The 21,022-nt window shown below is 36.9% G+C and overlaps 1 protein-coding gene across 1 annotated transcript in view; it reads left to right on the forward strand.

Annotated features, from left to right (window-relative positions):
• Window positions 1–21,022, forward strand: part of STAT4 (signal transducer and activator of transcription 4) — a 92,923-nt gene that overhangs the window by 54,345 nt on the left and 17,556 nt on the right. The window contains exons 5-14 of the mRNA XM_019931488.3: window positions 2,312–2,404; window positions 3,331–3,409; window positions 6,202–6,287; window positions 7,779–7,930; window positions 9,552–9,710; window positions 10,517–10,609; window positions 13,383–13,442; window positions 13,744–13,761; window positions 13,848–13,941; window positions 15,727–15,771. Coding sequence (XP_019787047.1) covers window positions 2,312–2,404; window positions 3,331–3,409; window positions 6,202–6,287; window positions 7,779–7,930; window positions 9,552–9,710; window positions 10,517–10,609; window positions 13,383–13,442; window positions 13,744–13,761; window positions 13,848–13,941; window positions 15,727–15,771 — 879 coding nt within the window. The remainder of the gene's footprint in view (window positions 1–2,311; window positions 2,405–3,330; window positions 3,410–6,201; window positions 6,288–7,778; window positions 7,931–9,551; window positions 9,711–10,516; window positions 10,610–13,382; window positions 13,443–13,743; window positions 13,762–13,847; window positions 13,942–15,726; window positions 15,772–21,022) is intronic.

Consider the following 21,022-nt stretch of genomic DNA (forward strand, 5'->3'; position numbering starts at 1 on the left):
GTGCTGAATGAACTCAGAGCCCCCATCAAAGATAAGTAGAGGAATATGAAGTCCCTGGGCATACTTTTTCAGTTAATCCTTTTGAAAAGGAAAGAGCGTGTGAATAATCAACTTTCCACATGTCACACTCTATAAGTTAGTAAATCACACTAGTGTATTTATTTTTGAAGATCCAAGAAAAGTATCTTTTTTCAACTATTAAAAATTCTCAGATTTAGTTGCTGTCAGGTTATGGTTGTTTTTAGAGAAGTATGAAGCTTTAACAACTTACTCTTATTTTTTAGATGATAAAGAAGAATGGTATCACCTTTATTTAATTTAAAATCTAAAGTTAGTGAGTTTCTAAAGTAAATATAGTTTGATTCAGTGCTTTTTGGGTGAACATTGAGATGCTGTTACTAATATATGATATTTTCATATATATTCTGAGCTGTCCTTTTTCGTAACCCTCTTATCTCTAGTCATTTTGTCTGTGTGTGTGTGTTGTTGTTGTTCTCTTCATATGTCAGGTATCAGGCAAATTAGAAACACTTATTTGAATAGATGCTCATCAAAACATTCCACAAATAATCTGCTAGTGCTACATACTACCACAAAAGAAACACTAGTTTGTAAATTTTGAACAGTAGACAAATATAGGGAGATACACACACACACACACACACACACACACAAATACAAATAATGGGGGCCAAAATGAGAGTGAATTTTACAAAGGCTTTACCCATCTGAAGAATGTGATGTAGTTGAAAAAACACTTGATTGACAGTCAAGGACCTGGGTTCCACTTGAGATTCTGCCACTGATTTGCTATAGATCTTAGTCAAGTCATCATCCTTTCTAACCATACGTCCCCATCCAACTGTAAGGTGAAGGGTTTACTGACATTCTAACTCAACTCTAGATATCTACGTAAACGTTATATCTATGGAACTTAATGCCAGATTATTAGAGTGGCCAAGAAATGGGGCTTGCGGTTCCTAACGGCGCAGACTGGTAGTGGTCCGTGGCCCTGGCGTTGGGGACCCCTGCTGTAAACCATCCTCTCCTTTGGGGTGAAGTGGGGAGAATAAGGGGGAAGAGAAAGGGTTGCTTCTTCATTTACCTGCCTGGGACATAGAGGCTTCTCCCCCACTAGGGAAAGTAAAGCATAAATGAAGCTAGATCACATTTGGAGCCCAAAGTGGTTAGCACCAGAGTTTGGACTTTACTGTAGTTGGTGGTGAGCAAAATGGGAGAGCCTTGACATCTCCAGACTTGCCTTAGAAGTTCGGTAAAGGGCGAAGGAGAAGGATGGGGCTGGAGACCAGGAAACCTGAACTCAGGTGGTGGGAAGGATGTGCAGAATGTCACACATGAGAATAAATCAAAGAGAAAGCTACTCTTAGAATTTAGAAAAGGAATTTAGGATCCTCAGATGAACACATTACTGTTAAAAAGTTCTTTGAAAAGAAGGAAACAATATTGTCCTTCTGTGCAGCCAACAGAAACATTTCACAACATTCCACTGACCTTACAGCTTCGAACATAATGAATACAGCTGTTAAAAATCATGATTTTCATATATATTTAATCACACAGAAAGCTGTTTACAATGTGTTACAGAATGAAAAATAAAGTTATAAAATCATACTTAATATGAAAAAAAAAAAGAAATGGGGCTTGGAGTAGCTGGTTAGCCTTTCTGTTTAGCCAGCCTAACATTTTTACATATTCTTTAGCAAACTCCCTTTGTTCCAATGTAAAAATAAATCTCATCCTGACAGATTCAACATCCCTAATTCTGAATTTAAGTCCAACTTAATGTAGTTTCACTATACTAATTTTTAAATTACATGTATTCAAAAAAAATTACATGTATTCATTTTATAGAATTTCAAAAGCAATATGGGTCTGTTATAGAAAATTAGGGGAAAAAAATTTAACCATAAAATCATCTGTAATTTTACTGCTCAAAGATAGCACATGATAATATTTTGGGATGTGTGTGCTTCAGGTCACATGTACTTGAGTTTACATGTCTATACATATATCCAGATTTTTGTAAATAAATAAATAAGTATAAATATATATACATATACAAGCAACAGAGATCACAGACATATGGTGTCTTATAATTTGCTCTATTTCTTAACAATTTAACACTACTTGTATGTCATTAAATATTTTTCTACAGCATGTTTTTTAATGGCTGTAGAGTATTTCATATCATACTCATCCATACCTCAGTTCAAAGTATATTACATATACTACATTCTTCATAAACCTGTTTTATCAACATCATCGAAATTTCAAGACATTGTTTTTCCAGGGACCTCTGGAGAAATCCTTACAAAGTTCTTCAGTTTCAGAAAGACAGAGGAATGTGGAGCACAAAGTGGCTGCCATTAAAAATAGTGTGCAGGTGAGTGATCTCTTACAGACACCAGGAAAGTCTAGCTGTTGTCACCATACTATGCATCTTTCTCTTGTGTGCCCAAAGTTAGTGCGTACAGAAATCATAGGGTAATTTGTTATAAGATAAGTATCTCTCACACACTACATTCATATTAGAAAAAATTTATTTGTGGGAAGCTTTTAACTTCAATTTACCGGAAATTAGGGTTTCCACACCAGACTCCATCAGTGAGAAGCCATGTGACCTTAGGCGAGTAAGCTGCTTCACACCTCTAAACCTCTGCTTCTTCATCTGTAAAAGTGAGGATAACCACTGTAACAGGATTGTTGTGAGGACTACGTGAGATAATACTATATGAAAAGCCTTTAGCTCAGATCTTGACACCGTTATATCTGAGCAGAAAAACGTCACCAGGTTTGGAGAAGAGTAAAAGTAAAAATCTCAAAGACAGAAATGAACAGGAGACACAGAGGAGCCACAGATATTTTTTTTCTAAGAGGTAGAGAGGAAAAAAATTTAGACTCAGTTGTCATAAACTATATCATTTGAGAATGGAGATTTTAAGCAAAAAGATAGTTGGTACGTTAATACAGAGTTGTATGGAGCTAAAATGAAAAAAGTATCCATACTTTCCGATAAAAAAGATATTAGTTGCATCATTTGGAATTAACTGAGAAATGAGAGGCAAGATGCTGAAATTTGCAAACACTCAGGAAGAGAAAATGGAAGAGCAACTTCAGTCTGGTTCTTCTAGGGCTATTCAACGTTCACGGGCATTAGCTCTTTAGAAATGTAGATTCTGTATAGTTAATCTGGGATATTACTGGGGATTGCAAGCACCAAACTGTGTATTTTGAAATACTGATGATGGATGATGTTGTTGCATTGACGTGCTTAATTGTAACAACAGAGTATGTTTTCTTTGTAAAAAGATGACAGAACAAGACACCAAATATTTAGAAGATCTGCAAGATGAATTTGACTACAGGTATAAAACAATTCAGACAATGGGTAAGTTTTTGTTTTGTCTATAATTCCACATAGGGACATAAAGGCAATGTGACTAGGGTTTCGTCTTTGCTGCAGAGTTGATAAATTGATCCCTTTTTTTGAAGAGAGTGTGCAGGAGAAGTTAATTTATTTTGCTTCCTCCTTTTCTCTCCATATAAATATATCTTTTTACCCATGATTCAAAGTAAATTATAAAGCTCATGAGAAATCACCCCTATTTCAGGATGCATCTCCAAAAAGTAAGAACATTCTCCTATAGAATCAAAATATCATTATCACAACTAAGAAAAATAATAATAATTGTCTAATATGATCAGGAAATTACTAATATTATCTCTAGGTGAGTCTTTTAATATAATTTTTAAAAATTAAAAGTAGAAATGTGACTCTGTAGGAAATTTAGAAAGTAGAAAAAAGTATTACAAAATTAAAAACCACACAAAATTCTGCTATCTAGATATAAACACTGTCAAAATGTTAGTATATTTTCTTCCAGCCTTTTTCCTGCACGTTCAAATACATACATATCTATTTATTTATGAAAAACTTGAAATCATCTTGTACATAGTTTTTTGTATAGCATTTTAAGCTAAAGTTTTATTTTATGTATTTCCTCATATAAAAAAATCTTCAAAACATAATATCAATAATTGTGTAAATACCAAAATGTAAGGACACTGAAATTTATTTGACTATTTCATTGTGGTTAAATATTGAGGTTGTTTACAATTTGATGTTTTTTAAGAAATATAAGGAAAGAATGATAAAATTTATAAAATCTAAGATTTACAAGTAATATTTAGAGTGTGTTGCAATTAGTGGAACAATTGGAGAAATCTCATTAGTTCTAGATTAGTTAATAGGATTGTGCCAGTGTTAATCTTCTGGCTTTGAACATTGTACTATGCTTATCTAAGACACTAGAAGAAGCTGGATGAAGGATATATGGGAACTCTGTACTATTTTCGTAACTTTTTTGAAATTCTAAAATAATTTTGAAAAACACATTAGATATAAATTCTTTGTACAGATGATTTACAGAATCATCCTTAACTACTGAAATGTTAGCTTAAAATTTATCTGGGGGCTTCCCTGGTGGCGCAGCGGTTGAGGGTCCGCCTGCCGATGCAGGGGACGCAGGTTCGTGCCCCGGTCCGGGAGGATCCCACATGCCGCGGAGCGGCTGGGCCCGTGGGCCATGGCCGCTGAGCCTGCGCGTCCGGAGCCTGTGCTCCGCAACGGGAGAGGCCGCAACAGTGAGAGGCCCGCGGACCGCAAAAAAAAAAAAGAAAAAATTTATCTGGAAGGAAGTAGTATGGGTGATTGTGATCAAATTCTTTGTTAACTTTCCATCTAAGATTTAAAAGAGAGGATATTCATTTTTCCTGGCATAAGTGAGATGTGACATGTCCTTCTGGCACCTTCAGGATGTCTTGACTCCCATGAAATGTTATTGAATATATTCATAATTGTATGTACAATGTTTTTTCCTTTGGAAGAAATGACACAAGCACAGGTTTCATCAGCTTATCAAAGGGGTCCATGATTCTTAAAAGGTTTAGAACAACTGCACATTTAATCAAGCATTACAATTCATTGAAAGCAGCCTCAGCCTAAATTTCATATGTGAACCATGAATTTTATGAAATAGGATATACATTAAAATATACTGTTTTACATTAAAACAGTAAAATTATTTTGAACTTAGTATATTACAATTAGAGTTACTTTAGTATCTTACAGTGCTTCATAAGCATTATGAAGAATAAAAATGATTATTACTTAATCAACAAATATTTTGTTGATTATAAGTGAAAGGAAATGTTTTAAGGGAAATGAAAGATACATGGGAAACAAGTTATATCTTTGCTGGTGAAGACTGGAAAGTATTAGCTAGTGAAGTTTTGAAATGATAAAATGCCATATCAGCAGGATTTTGCTACATATGGGATCTAGGAATTCGTGAATTTGTGAATTAATACAACCAGAAATGACTTCTTGGAAATCAGTGCTATTTTGTTGAGGACTTTGCCACAGCATTGTTTGGGGGCCTCTTTTCACAATAACACAATTCAGATCAGCAAAACTTCATTTATTATAGAGATGAGCAGTTGGTATAAGCAGTCACTTACTATATACCAATAAAGTTTTAGTTCAAATTAAATAATACGATGTTTATTGTACATCTGTCATTTAAGAGGATAAATCATTTTGGGTTTTGTTCAGTCAGAGATTTTTCTTAATTTGCAACTCTTTCCCACTTCTTCTGGTTTTACTGTGAGGCTAGCCTGTTTTGCAAAGAAAAAGAGAAAGCAAAGGATTTAGTCTTTATTAGTTAATGAGACTATGTACTATAAAACGGCAACTCTTCCAGGAGATCGAGTAAAGGCATCAGGAGGGGTCAAATATGATTTAATCATAGGCACAAAGAAGGGCCCCTTTTCTTTCTTACACATCCCAACCAACCAAGGTCATTATAAATGTAGAGATGATCTAATAAAGAATCCGTTATAAAAACATTTATATTCTCCTCTCTCCCTGCCCCCAAAAGGAACATTGTGTGAAGAATGGTGTTCTCTCAAGGTCTGTAAGATAGAGAGCTCATCTCTGGAATGCTTGGATGTAATCCTTCCTGGCAGCCAGGGATTTACTTCTAAGCTCATCACTAATGGCCCCATTTAGGCTCTTGCATCATGGGATCTTAGGATGGCAGGTTACAGCTGGCTTTGGCTTTCAGGACAGAGAGCTTTGCCTTGGAGAGGACTCTAAGTCTGATCTCTTTTCCTTCACAGATCAGGGTGACAAGAACAGCGCCCTAATGAATCAGGAAGTTTTGACTCTGCAGGAAATGCTGAACAGCCTGGACTTCAAAAGAAAGGCTAGTGAAGAACTTTAATTGGGCCTTTTGCCTATTTTTCTCCTTTTTCTACATCTAGTTCTACTAGATTAAGCTCTGAAATTAAGTTCTTTGATTTTATCAGTTCCATTTATGCTGAATGAATAAAAGGCAGTGTTTCTAGGAAGAGTATCATACTGTTTGCCATGCTTCTTCACCTAAGTTTACAAAGCAGAACCCTTCTAGAGTCTATTTATCCTGCTTATGTGGTACATGTACTGTAGCTACCATTAATTTCAAGGTGAACATTTTACCCAGTTTTTTTTTGCCACTATTTCAGACATGACTGTTTTAGTTGCTATACTTAATATGCTGGGATGGGTTCTACTGCACATGTATAATTAAAATATTACTTGATGACTACTAAAACTTTGTTACAGAAATAAGTGTCCCAGTTTCTATTCTGAAAAATGACATTGTGCAAAATAATTCTGTAGGTTTCAGGAGAGTCCATTGAGACCTGAACATGTTCAATCTAACCTCTTCCCAAGGAGAGGAAGAAAATTTTCTGGCTCAATAAAATATTTTGAAAGAGGAGAAATATCTCTCAATTCTAACTCTCCTTGAAAATAGACACATTGAAATTTAACCAGTCACTGAAATCAATAGTTTATTTCTAAAAGTTTGGCTTCATCTTTTTGTGCAGGAATTTGTGTAAGCACAAATAAATGTAAAATTTATTTTCACCCTAAATTAATTATAAACAGTTATATATCAGATTGTAAATATTTAACCCAAGATTAACTTAATGCTTTTATGCATAATAAATCTATGCTATACATTTTATGCATGCCATCTTATTCTACTTTGAATAAGATTTTAAGGAGAGGGGGAATCTTAGAAATAATTCAGTCCATTCACCTGACTGTATAGAGAAGAAGATCAAGTCCCAACAAAGATAAATGGCTTGTCCAAATTCACATAGCTGTGGCAAAGCCAGGGTAGAAATTCACATCTTCTAATCCCTAGGCCTTTGAAAGTTATATTTTCCCACTATGCTTCCCCAAACCCAGATAAAGTGGTACTAAAAACTAACACAGAAAGGCTTAAATTCTAGTCAGTACATTTAAAAATAAATGCATAAACATAATTATAAGAATATAAGTTCAATTTATAAATGGCTTTTTAAGAAGCAGATATATGGCTTTTATGACTACAGGATTCAATATTGTCACAGGAGTTACAAATTCAACCTACTTATAGTAAATGATATTATGAGAGTATTATGTGCTATTATGAGAGTGTTAACTATGGTCATGCTTCTTTCTTCATGACATTATTGAATTGCAATAATTTAATTATTTGAAAAGGCAGTGCTATGGCAGATAGAAGGTAGTATTTGGTAAAATATTTGGTCAAAATTTTAACCAAGGCTTTATCTCCCAGGTCAGACAAATTATTTTATAGGTTAAATTATGAGTAACTTTGGTTGTGTGTCATAAGAATCTTCTCAGTAGTCACTTTTGTCTTCAGGAAGCCCTCAGTAAGATGACACAAATAGTGAATGAGACGGACTTGTTAATGAACAGCACCCTGGTGGAGGAGCTGCAAGACTGGAAGAGGCGGCAGCAAGTCGCCTGCATCGGAGGTCCACTCCACAATGGGCTCGACCAGCTCCAAAACTGGTAAAATGAACTGAATTTAGTTTCTAGTGAAAACCACAGGAAGTACACAACAGTGTCGCTTAGCCAGAGAATACAGGCTTAGACCCAAATGTCAATTCATTCAGCTTATTGATGGCTTATTAGCAGCTGGAACTCTACCGTTGAAAACAAATGGATGTAATTGTCTGAGTGTTCTTAATTTCCATCCCTTTGGGGAGAAAAATAAAGCATCTATAGAAATCTATAGAATGCATAAGAATTGCTTATTTTCTTATCTAATATATCAATCTTAAAAGACTCAAATGAACTTTTTCAAATCAGCAATAAATACACTTTCTTGAAGGGCATGAGAAGCCCTGGCTTCAAACACTGTATCTCATTTTTAAAATGTGTATCTTAAGGTGTCAGAGTTAAATATTAGTTTTGTGTTTTCAACAAAGTGATTTATTTTTGTATTTAAATGAAAAAATCTCAAATGGCTAATACAACATGGCATCCCCTGCCTGTGTACACATGCATACATGCAATTATGTACAGATATTATCCTTTGTATTAAAAAAATGTTTCTTGGTTTTCCCCTTCATCAATGTAAAAGAAAACTATGTGAGTGAAAGAACAATTAGAAAATATAATGAAAAAGAAGGAAAATTTTCAGTTGAAATCTAAAATTGCTTTCCAAGGGTACAATCCAATACAATGAAAAAGCACAGTAACTGGGCACACTTGCACTAAAAAGTCTGCACTGCCAGGCCTACTTCTCAGGAAAAGTAACTGGGCTCTTTTTTAAATTTATTGATTTTCCTTGGGGAGATACTTTGATTCTCTAACCTCACTGTACTCTGTTGTTGTGAAAACAAGATAAACAACAAAGGGAGCATAGCAGATAATGGTGCTCATACCAAATTCAGTAGGGGGTTTGCAGTTCTTTCTACAATGTTATGTGGGGAATAAACTTTCAGTAGAAAGAGCTGCTGTCAGGGCACATGGACTTAGCAAGTCTCATGAGACTTCTGCCTCCTCTTAGTTGGAGGCCTCTTCTGTGTGCCTTTCAATCTCCCTCCTTCCCAGACTTCCAGCCCAAGCTGCCACCTCTGTTTCTAAGGTAAGATCCAAGGTAAAACTCTAAGCAGATACCTTTCTCCAGGAAGATCCACTGATAATTTTTTGGCTAATACTTAGGACCTGTAAAAAATATATATGGGGGGGTCATACTGTTTTTTTCTTCAGTACTCTTACACATAACATTCTTCATATCATGTATTTTTAAAGTTTTAAATTTGCTCTCTTTAGTGAGTGCAATATTTTTTAAATATATGTGTTTAACAGACTTTTTAAAAAGGATAATTAAAAGGGATTTCGTTCCAGACGTTGACAAAATTTCCTAAATGATTTCTTATCTATAACTGAAGGTAAAAATTTTAAAACATTGAAAACAGTTAACATCTATCATGCATTTTAGCAAAAAGCTGGGTTAGGAAAATAAACATTAAAATAAAAACTGTCACTAACCTTTAATGGAATTAAGTGACTAATTTAATTAATTTAATAATTATTTAGTAATATTTGCTAAATATGGTTAATAGTTAAAATGGTGGATTGTTAAGTGGAAAACTATCTGCGTTTTTCATTTGCTGTTTGATAGCTTTACACTGTTGGCAGAAAGTCTGTTCCAACTCAGAAGGCAGTTGGAGAAATTAGAGGAGCAGTCTACCAAAATGACATATGAAGGGGATCCCATCCCACTGCAAAGAACACATCTGCTAGAAAGAGTCACCTTCTTGATCTGCACCCTTTTTAAGAAGTAAGTCAACACTTTGCTATACACCTGAAACTAAAACAACATTGTACATCAACTATACTTCAATTAAAAAAAAAAAAAAGGAGTAAGTCAAATGTTATCCATTTAAATGCCTCTTGGGAGCCTCAGTCCTGTGGAGTTGGGAGGACACCCTGGCTGGGGTTTTGGTGTTCAGGTGAAGGAGTGGGAGGGAAGTGTTAAACAGTGAGCCTCAGGGTGCAGTGAATAAAGCTCCAGACAGTTCCAGAAACATTTCTACTCTTCACTGTTTATTCATCAACACTTCTCCCACCACCTAACTCGGTTTTTCATGAGCCACCACATCACCCACCCAAAGTTCATTTTTCATCTTTTAGAAAAGAAGATTTCAAGGATTTCTTCTCAAGTACGTATCCAAGAAATGAAGGGTGGAGAACATGTTTATGTTTATAAGCTCATCTAAAGGGAAAAAAAAAATACTAGTATGTACCAGAAATCCTAATGTCTAGCTCAAAAATGGCATGAAATTAACTTTCTACTTGATGTTTAGTATGATAAAAATAGACTGGGGCTTTTATTCTTGACCCAATTATAACAATCAAGAGTTATTTACTGTTGTTACTTAGGGACAGTCTTTAGGTATTTCCCATCTCCTGGTATTTATTTATGAGAAGTCTTGGAAAGATTTGAGCTTAACAAGGGTTTGAATGCCTTCTAAGTGTAGAAAATTTGGATTTTATAAGAGGACAGCATCCTGTTACTCTGTGGTTTTCAGCCCGTCAATGTTTCCAGTGTTTTCAAATGACGCGCTTTATTTCCTTTGAACCCAGCTCATTTGTGGTTGAACGACAGCCATGCATGCCAACCCACCCTCAGAGGCCGATGGTACTTAAAACTCTCATTCAGTTTACTGTGAAGCTAAGGTAGGCAGAATGTATTCTATCATTTCATATTTATGATGCCATAGCCACTGTGTGATTAAGGCTAGTTGCTCTCATTGTGTCTTTCATTCAACTATTCTTTACTGAGCACCTCCTGCATACCCAGCACTCAACTATGGTAAGTACCCACAGAAATGTTAAGGTGAGAGCCCTGCTTGTAAAGATTAGAACAATGAAGATGAGGACATGAGAGTTATTAGCATGAAATCACAATATCGGACAACATGGGATTAATTGCTCAAAAGGCTGACTTGAGAGAAAACTGGGGAGCCTGGAGAATGCCTTGTGGTCACTGAGGAAGGACCTTGACGGAAGAGCAGGGGCGTGGGAGAGTGAGACTATAGAAATAATGACTTCCTGGGTCTGTTTTGTAAGCATGGGGAGCAGGGAGAGAGAGAATTGAGTAGATAGATTGGAGACAGATTATGGAAGGGTTTGACTATCCTATCCAGGAAATATAGTGGAACGTTCTTCACCTGTGAAGAACACCCAGCAACTAGCTTATTGGATGGTCCATGAAAAATCTCAACACCACGATTTTCAGTACATCCTTATTATGTACCTGATTTAAAGAGAAATGATTATGTTGTTGCCGCTTTATCTATGTATCTGATCCTTTTCATTTGCATGACCAAACTAAAGCATACAGTTTTCCCTAATGACACTCTTAAAATAATGAGTTTGACTTCAAACTTTCAAAGATTTTCATCATGCCTCAATCTCTTGAGTCCCAAAGCTTTACATTTCTAATCACTAGGTCACCTCTGGAAAGCTGAAATTCCAGACTAGTACTAGAGGTGGTGATGCCATGATAGATGGTGATTTAGGATCCCAAGATAACATCCCTGATCACAGATCACTATTGAACCCCATTTTAAGTTTAGTTTAGTTTCATTTTATTGAGATATAATTGACACACAACACTGTATAAGTTTAAGCATAATGACTTGACATACATAAGCTGCAAAATGATTACTACAATAAGTTTAGTTGACATCTATCACCTAGGAACTTCATTTTTAAAAGGAAGGCATTTGTCTTTCGTTTGCATTTCAGAAACCCATCTTGAAATTCTTAATCATTTCCTTTGTGTGAATTTGCACCAAGACTTTAAGAAACAACAAAAAAAGGCAGAGACCAGGTTCCTTTTTAAAATTTTATGATTTTCAGAAGGTGTTCCTTCCTCATCCCCACATCTCTATGTAGCCCAGAAAATTGTAACACTAAAAGGAAATAGAAGGGTGGTATATATGCTGCTTTTCCTTGAGACACCCCCATAGATGTTATGTTCAGTCTAAGATGCTCTGTGGGACGAAGGGGAAGATGATTAGGGACTGCTCAGCAAAGAGTTCTGAGTGGAAGAGGTCCCTGAATGGCGTGGTGTTTGAACTGATTGCCAGAGGCACAGACCATTAGTCCCTGGCTTAGGTGTTCTGCCTTCCTCTTCCATCTAACTGTTCGGTCCCCATCCTTCTTCTCTGTACACTGTCCTCCACTGTCTTGATAGATGATCCTTTACTTAGTATTCAAGATTTTCCCTAAAACCCCTCTCTACCATAGCATTCCATCTTCCTGTTTCAAAGGAAGGGGGTGACATGGGACTCCCTTTTGTCGTCAGCATCCTACAGTGAATGAGATCCTTCCTGAAATAGGATAGAGAGGAATGCAGAGGGGAAAAACATCTTGTCTTACTTCATATGACCTCCTCACCCCTCACTACCAACAGCTGTACACTTATTATATCCCAAGCTCTGAAACCAATCCTGGCAGGATTTTTAAGGAACCTTTGCTACATTATTTTTGTTTTGTTTGGGCTGTCTGTTATCTATGACTGTATTTCTCTAATGCCATTCAGTTGCTTATTACCATTCTCTATATTCCAGCTCTTTGGCTAGACTTCTTCCTTTGATGTATAGCCATGTCTACTCTCCTCCTTCCCTAATCTTCACTTTGCCAGTTTCCCAGTGCCTGGGGCTGTACAGGGTCTATATGAGGAGTTCAATACATGCTGAGTGAATGAACAAGGTTTGGGCTGAGTGCATAAATGAATGAGTGAGTGAGTGACTGAATGAATGTCTCTGAAACTGAACTGAACCTGCAGAGGTAGTATGTCAGAGGGTACAGCTCAGAAGAGTTGGGAAAAGCTAAGGAGTGAAGGAGGGCTGACACAAGAAGGAATTAAAGGAATTGTTATTCTGACCTTTGATCATTTGTTTGTTTGAAGTTAGGTCTTTTTTTAGTTATGACCATTTTTGCTGTTACTTAAATATAGTGTCTTTAAAGACTGCAAATGCATTTGAAGTGGAATTTTCCTTATTCTACAGAGTCCTAGTCTTTATCAGTATTTTACCATAAAACACTTATCAAACCATTTAGTCTTACTAAGCTTACAATTTTTTTATAATATGAGAATAAAATGGAGCCACATTAATAGACTTGCAAAATTTTTTTTTATACATTTAACCCAAATAGCTATTTTTCTGACCTAGCCAATGTGTTATCCAACACACATCAACTGAAATAATATGGAAATGCTTTCCAAGTATGTGTTATATTAAGTGGCTGATGTCAATATTAGTAACATGGCAAAGTAAAGAGGAATTGGACATTTTAAAAATACACTAACATATGACTGGAAATAATGTGAGTTTGATTTATATGTACTTACAGTAAATATATTTAAATCTTTAAATATAAAAAGGCTTTTAGCCATTAAAATTTTTATCTTTAATTCTTTATTTATGTGTCTTTCCAGACTACTGATAAAATTACCAGAACTAAACTATCAGGTAAAGGTGAAAGCATCGATTGACAAGTAAGTTTCTAATTTCATTTTGAAACATGAAAATGTAAGACTTTTTAAAAACAACTGTCCTTATTTTATAGAATAATTTTAAACTTTTAAATTTACTTCTCTAACGTTACATATCAATATACTTCAAATATTTGACTTTGAAGTTCAAACATTTAACAGAACGCCAAGGAAGACTTATTTTAAAAATTTTACTGTAAAGACTTGAAATGAAATTTTATATACTATCCCCTAAAGTGTCATAGAAAAATTGTTATTAGATCTATTAAATAACTCATTTTAAAGAATCTTCTTGGTTTTACAGGAATGTTTCAACTCTAAGGTAAGACATTTACTTTAGAATTTTCGGCTGTTCTCATAAATATATTTTACCTGAGACCATGTAAATAGCCAAGATTTTCTCTCTAGCAATCGAAGATTTGTGCTTTGTGGAACTCACGTCAAAGCCATGTCCATTGAAGAATCTTCCAGTGGGAGTCTCTCTGTAGAATTTCGGCATTTGGTGAGTTTGGCAGTAAAATTACGCAAGCATTTTTTCTCCTCCAAATCAGACACATTTAAACTAATAGGCTTTATAATTTAATGTGTTTTGTTCTTTAGTGTTTCTTATGCGACTTAAGGGTCATATTGAGAAATAAAACATGCCATCATTGAAGAATTTTAAATGGTAAAAAGAACTCTGAACCTTAACTCTGAAGGTGTGAGTTCTCAACAACGGTGATGTTGTACCTAAATATATGTCTTAATTAGTTAAAATATTTTGGTAATACTGACAGAGATAATCTGTCTTACAGTCGATAGGCATCCCTGGTTTCATTTTTTAAATCTCCCAAATGATACCAATAATGACATGTCTGGCTAAAGGCTCTTTCATTTTAGGAGGATTAGCTTGGGGAAATATGATGTTTCTGGGTGTGAGTTGCAGTTTGCCTTGGCATTTCTAGAAAGCTTCTGACCCAGCCTCATCCTGTTACTTCTTGCTCTTACCACTTCCTCCTAACCTAGAGTTCTCTTCCTGCTTTCTTTCTAATTCTTTGCATAGTTCTTAGATTCCCAAAGACCCCGCTTGTCTTGCCAGAAACATGTTGCTCATCTGGTTTATCAGCATTTGGGAGGTACCTCACCTGAATGTTGGGGCACCACTGAAGCAGTCTCTAAAAGTCTGCTTCCTTAAAGATAAAATTTCTGGTAACAGAAAGATATCTGCATACATAAATTTATGCTGGTTTTCATTTTTTATTTTGTTTTTGTTTAGTCTTCAGTATTGAAGAGTACATTTCTTTGTAACTGAATCTCTCTATATGACACTGCTAAATCAATAAAATGTAATGAGGAGTGATGACATATACATCCTTATAACTAGAACTCTTTTTGCTTAAGTTCAATTCCTATTTTCAAGGAACTTTCAATAATGGCCAATGTTTGCTAATAAGTGAAGCCGTAAGAGGCCCTTCTGTCTCCCAAGAGTCACTTGGAAAAGGAAGGACAAGGAACAAACCAAAAAGTGATGGGTCTCTATTCCAGCAGAGATAATATATAAAATAACAAAACCTTAGTTTTCATGGTGCTTTTCTAGTTGCTAAGCATTTTCACGTATATTATCTTTTACATAATACTTTAATCACTTTTTAATACAAAAGTAAATATAGAAAATCAGAAAAAATTAAAAACCACCTATGATCCCAACACCTTGACATAACATACTTATTTTTACATTTTCATTCATATATATATATATATTCTTTTTGTTAAGTGGGATCAGATTGTACACACTAATTTGTTTTCTGTCCTTTTTTTCCCATTAAGTAATCTATGTCATGAACATTTTTGTATCTCCTGCTCTCATGGCATTTAGTAGCTCACTGTGCCATGTGGCATGCTGCCCCATTGTCTGTTTCCCCAGGCCTGTGTGTTAGACTTGATTTCGTAGGCTTTGAGAATCATCACGGCTGAGCTCAGATGATACTTGTCAGGTACAAAGGAGTGCTGAATAGATTCTAAAACATCCCAGCATGATTTCCTCTTTCCAAAATGTGACTGAAAAATACAGTCTTATGCCAGCTTGCTCCCTTATCTCAGCGACAGTTCCTAAAGTGGCATACCTTGAGATGAAACAGGAAGCTCCTTTCTGTTGAATCCGGGCAGCTATGTCACATCAGGTTTCAGTGAGTTAGAAAACATCTCGGTTACTGTTCTAGAAGTCAAAATTATGGGCCAAGAAAACCCCAACTTGATATTTAGCTGATAATGCTTCTCCATCTAAATACTGTTGTTTTCTTTTACAAAGCAACCAAAGGAATTGAAGTCTAGTACTGGAAACAAAGGAAATGAGGTAGGAAATATTTTCTCCAAAAGAATCTTTCTAGGTAATAATCCTATAATGTCTTATTTTTACAAAGCTCTTAAACTGCCCTTTATATTTTTATATAAAGTCAAATTCATGTTTCTCTAGTTATACATGTAAAGCTCAATAAATTGCAGACAGTATAAGAAATTTTGTTATTAAAATAGAAAATGCATGTAACACCCTCCTAAGAAAATGACTATTAATATTTTGGTTCACATCATTCTAGACTTTTATCTTTTATCTAGACTTTTATACTTTGAAAGTATATATACACATTGTTTCATAACCTGCTTTTTTTTTTTATCACATAGCAATGTGAGGTGAACAGCTTTCCATAAACTTAAATACTCTTGGAGAACATGATTTAAAGTGGTTGCATTATATTGCTATAATTTCTTTAGTCAGTCCTTTATTATAAAATATCTTAAAATCACTCATTTTCCACAGATAAGAGGTAAGTCTTGAACATCATGACCCAGTATGTGAAAATCACAAGTGAAAAACAGTTCTATTACTTTATGGTATCAATGACTTTGCTCTTATATTAAAGTTGGCATTTCACTAGATGAATTGATTAAAAGAACAAACTGGTGCAGCCCAAGTGTTCAAGTTTGAGTCGATAAATAATAGAGTGGTCAAATCCTGGATTGGAAGTGACTTTGGGAATCAGCTGTTTAGTTGACCTGGATACCAGGGCATATGTTTATGCCCTACGTATTTGGAATTAGAAAACCTGGGTTTGAGTCCATTCTGACAGTGACCAAAAATGTGATCCTTGGCAAATCATCTGATGGAAAAATATTGCGTTTTTTCCCTCTAAGAGATCAGAGTAGTAATTCCCAGTGCTCCCTGCTCAGAGAAACTGCATATGTAAGACCACCTACATGATGCAGTTCTAAAGCAGTGAGGCTTGTTTCTAGTACGGTTGGCATGGATCCAATCTCCTGGCTTTATAGTCACAGCTCCTATGAGAAATCCCTTTGAATTATTTGGAAGAAAAAAAGCACTTTATAAATCCAGCCTTCAACTGCAGTCAATCTAGCGCACTCCACAAAACCACAAAGGTCCATCACAACAGGTTTTATGCTCTACATTTTCCCTTCCAAGAATTCTTCATTCCCTTAATCGTATCTTAAAGATATGATTTGCCAAATATCACAGCCTCACCGAGAATGAGCTAAGCTTTCCTCCCAGGGTAGAACCTTGGCTTAGGGCAGAGCATCAGACAGGTTTCTCAGCCCAGATATCACAGGAGCAAAGCTTTTGAGTTTAAGGATATTCTAATAAACCAAACAAGTAGGAGTTATTCTTCTCACCTGATAGAAATCCATAAAGGTTTTCCAAACTTCCTAGTTGAAACATTAGCTCGTTATAAATAAAAGCCCATTTCATGATTATCCCTGGAATTTTGGCCAGAGTTGCAAACAATATTTCATGCAGTGACCTCCCTGAATAGTATTTACTAAGTCTGAATAGACTGAGCACAATGCTTCTAAACTCTTCTTAAGGAAAACAAATCAAATGGGAATAAATCTAAATCCCTGAACTCTTTAGTACCTTGTCATCTTTGCAAATTTAAAATCGAAATCTTTACTTGGATTTCTCTAGAGCCAGAAATCTAAGTAAATCATCTTCTACTATAGAAAAACAACGGCCTACTTATCTCTCTTTGAATTTATTTCCTCTCATTTTCTGATTAATAACAAAATCATATGGCTATATCAGAATGATTTTATTTCTTCCTTTTCTTTTTTTTCCAAGTTTGCTGGAGCTGGATAATTTTATTTTAAGCTATTCTTTGAGCTCCCCCTGTTGACGAAATTTTAATATGACTCCTACGTACATTTAAAACAAACCATAGACTTGAATGCTATTTTACGAGCTACAGGAACAATTGAAAAGTCACACAATATATGACGTGGACTCAGAAAGATGAGCCTGGGGAATCAGGGGCTTGGCTAGGCAGTAGGGGTGACGAAAGGAAAGTCAGGAAAGAGTGGGGGAAGATCTGATGATAAAATGGGCTTCATAAATTAATGGGGCCAGGGATTGAAGTAACCAAACTTTAGGGAGAACAGGAAGCTAGGATGTTATAACCTCATTTTCGAATTTCAGACAGTGGCTGTCGCTTATCGCTTATCTGTGGGCACCTGAAGCAGGAGTTCACAGCCTGATAAGAACTTATTTGACAAATCCTCGTGCGGCATTTACTATATGTCGGGCACTGTCTAAGAGCTTCACTGGCATTGATTTACGTAGCTCTTGCAGAAGCCTATGAAGTAGATACCGTTAGTGTCATACTTATTTTGGCTAGGGAAACTGAGTCACAGAGTGGTGCAGCTAAGATGATTCAAACCATAGCAGTCTGGCTCCCATGTCCATGCTCTTGGCCGCTGTGCTGTGCTCCCTCTGTAGTCATGAAACTTTCCCTTGGAGAGGCTGCCCTAGTTGGCCCTCCTCTTTGACCCCTGCTGCCCCTTTATCTCATCCCAGCCCGCCATTTGCTGAGATTCCTATAAGGGAGATCTTTTTTTTTTTCCTTTAGGTTTATGGTATGAAATTTATTTTTCTGATTCTTTGAAAAGAAAATTTAAACGATATATAATTTTATGCTTCTGTACTTTTATTGTTGCCTAGTATTACCTAATTTTTCTTTAAATGAAATACATGAGGCAAATAACTTGTGGGAGAAATTTGTTATGGTCTGGCAGCTCAATCTGCTTGAATGCTTTTTACATCTTTATTGGAGTATAATTGCTTTACAATGGTGTGTTAGTTTCTGCTGTATAACAAAGTGAATCAGTTATATATATACATATGTCCCAATATCTCTTCCCTCTTGCGTCTCCCTCCCTCCCGCCCTCCCATTCCCACCCCTCTAGGTGGTCACAAAGCACCGATAAGGGAGATCTTTGCAGGTTTGCGAACAGCATCTCATCCTTTCCTCTCTGTTCCAGCTGCTGCTGTCGTTGTCCTCACTTTACCCACCTGCTCAGAAATCACATAGCTACCTCGCACCGGAATCCTTACGAAGGGTAGAAGGAATTTAAACTAATGCTTCCTGAGAAAACGTTGACTTCTCCCTTATCTCCTGCGTGCATCGGTGTGGTGGTGGAAACAGCACTGCCCACAGCTCTGCCTCTTACAGGCAGCTGACCTTGCGCTAGCTGTTTTACCTCACTAACTCCTTAACTATAAAGTTGCATGTTAACCTGCACTTCATAGGGCTGTCGTGAGGACCACACGAGATGGCGTGTGTGAGAGTCAATTGCCGTGTGCTGTGCGGATGTCTGCCATGGGCTTCCTGATCAGCCCTCCAGGCTGCCCCCTCTATAAAGAGCAGGTGGGGAAATGGCTCTAAAGGTGGTACCTGGCCTAGGATAAACCACTAATCCTTATCCTTCCTCTTCTGTCCACCTGCTAGGTGCTCTGCTGGAAACATTCCCTTTCAAGGGCCAGTGAGCATGGCTTTCTGGCTCCAGGTCCATGCAACCTCAGACCACCCCATATATAGGCCCCTTTTATAGGACTGCACGTCTACCTGCTGCCCACCGCATCACCACACCCCACAGCTTAGGGTCCCTCAGTTCTATGTTTGTGGTTGTGAGAGCTTAGACTGAATACTCATTAAATGATCATGGACACACCATGACAGTTTCCCCAGGATTGCCAATCCAAAGCTCCTTAGAATTGCAGCACCCCATGTCTGTTTGACTCTGAGATTAGCCAGGAAGAGGTGACCTGTCAGGATGTGCATGGGCGCCTGGCTGTAGCATTGGGTGAAGGGAGGATGTTGACGTTGCCCTAGACTCATGCTGTCCCCAGAAGGCCAGGGAGAACAATGGTGCCACCTCCTTGGTTGGGGGCTGGTGAAGGGTGGAGCTCTGGGTCCCCCACCCCTGTTTCAATCAGTCAGCTCTACTTTAAATATTTTACAGATTGGGACCCAGGTGGGAAATTTACTTTTAAGAACATGCTCCGGGCTTCCCTGGTGGCGCAGTGGTTGGGAGTCCGCCTGCCGATGCAGGGGACGCGGGTTCGTGCCCCGGTCCGGGAGGATCCCACGTGCCGCGGAGAGGCTGGGCCCGTGAGCCATGGCCGCTGGGCCTGCACGTCCGGAGGCTGTGCTCCGCGGCGGGAGAGGCCACAGCAGTGAGAGGCCCGCGTACCACAAAAAAAAAAAAAAAAAAAAAAAACGAACATGCTCCAGGGTTAAAAAAGATTTGAAAACTGTTGGACTAGTCAATCTCTAAGTTCCTTTGAATGAGATTCTGTAATCCTCAGAAGTACAACAGAGGGTAGGGTCATTTTTTTCAAAATGAATTTGATTTTGAGAATCTGCTTTGAAATGAGGAATCTGTAGACATGCTATTTACAGATTCCCAGGAAGCAACCTTTCCCAGAGGTCCTTAGAGCCAGCTAGAGAGTGATTGTTGAAGTGCAGAAATTGTTTGAACAGGGAGGCTGGAATTGCAGTGTCTCGAGTTTGCTCTGTCAGTAGGCTTTAACTGATAAATGACAGTTTTAGTCACAGACTGAGGTGCTAAGTAATTTTGTTTATGTGGTGGAAAGTCATGAAACACAAAGAAGCTATTAGTAAAGCCTGGGTGACTTGAGTTTTGTTTAACAAAATAGCCAGAAATGTTCTTTCAAGGTTCAGTGTTCTCAAACACAGAGCCACCACTCACACTCCAACTAGCTTGAGCATTTTCACAGGAAGTTGATTTCCTTCTGAACTAGTTTAAATAGTTGCAATGCTTTCTTAAGACAAACGTTGGTACCAGAATAACACTAAAAACGTAGACTTTTTCTGCAACACCCTCCATACAATCCCCTTACATTATGGGCTGAGAATTTGTTGTCACTTTACATTCGTTTCCTATGATTCTGTGATTAAGGGCTGTCTCTCATGTGACTGTACCATTATTTCCCCTCTTACTGTTTCCCAGCATCTAGGCCAGTGGTCTCCACATGATAGGGACTCAACAAATACTCATTAAGCAAATAGATTATTGCAGTTGTTTTCTATTCCACATAGTTTTCCATGTGCGGCATTATCATAGAGTATGGCTTGTTAAGAGACGAGCAAGATAAACAATAAGGTCCTACTGTATAGCATAGGAAACTGTATTCAATATCTTGTAATAAACCATAATGGAAAAGAATATGAAAGAGAATTTGTATATATATGTATTACTGGATCACTTTGCTATACACCAGAAACTAACACAACATT

This window comes from Tursiops truncatus, chromosome 7, assembly GCF_011762595.2.
Source record: "Tursiops truncatus isolate mTurTru1 chromosome 7, mTurTru1.mat.Y, whole genome shotgun sequence".
Lineage (NCBI taxonomy): Eukaryota > Metazoa > Chordata > Mammalia > Artiodactyla > Delphinidae > Tursiops > Tursiops truncatus.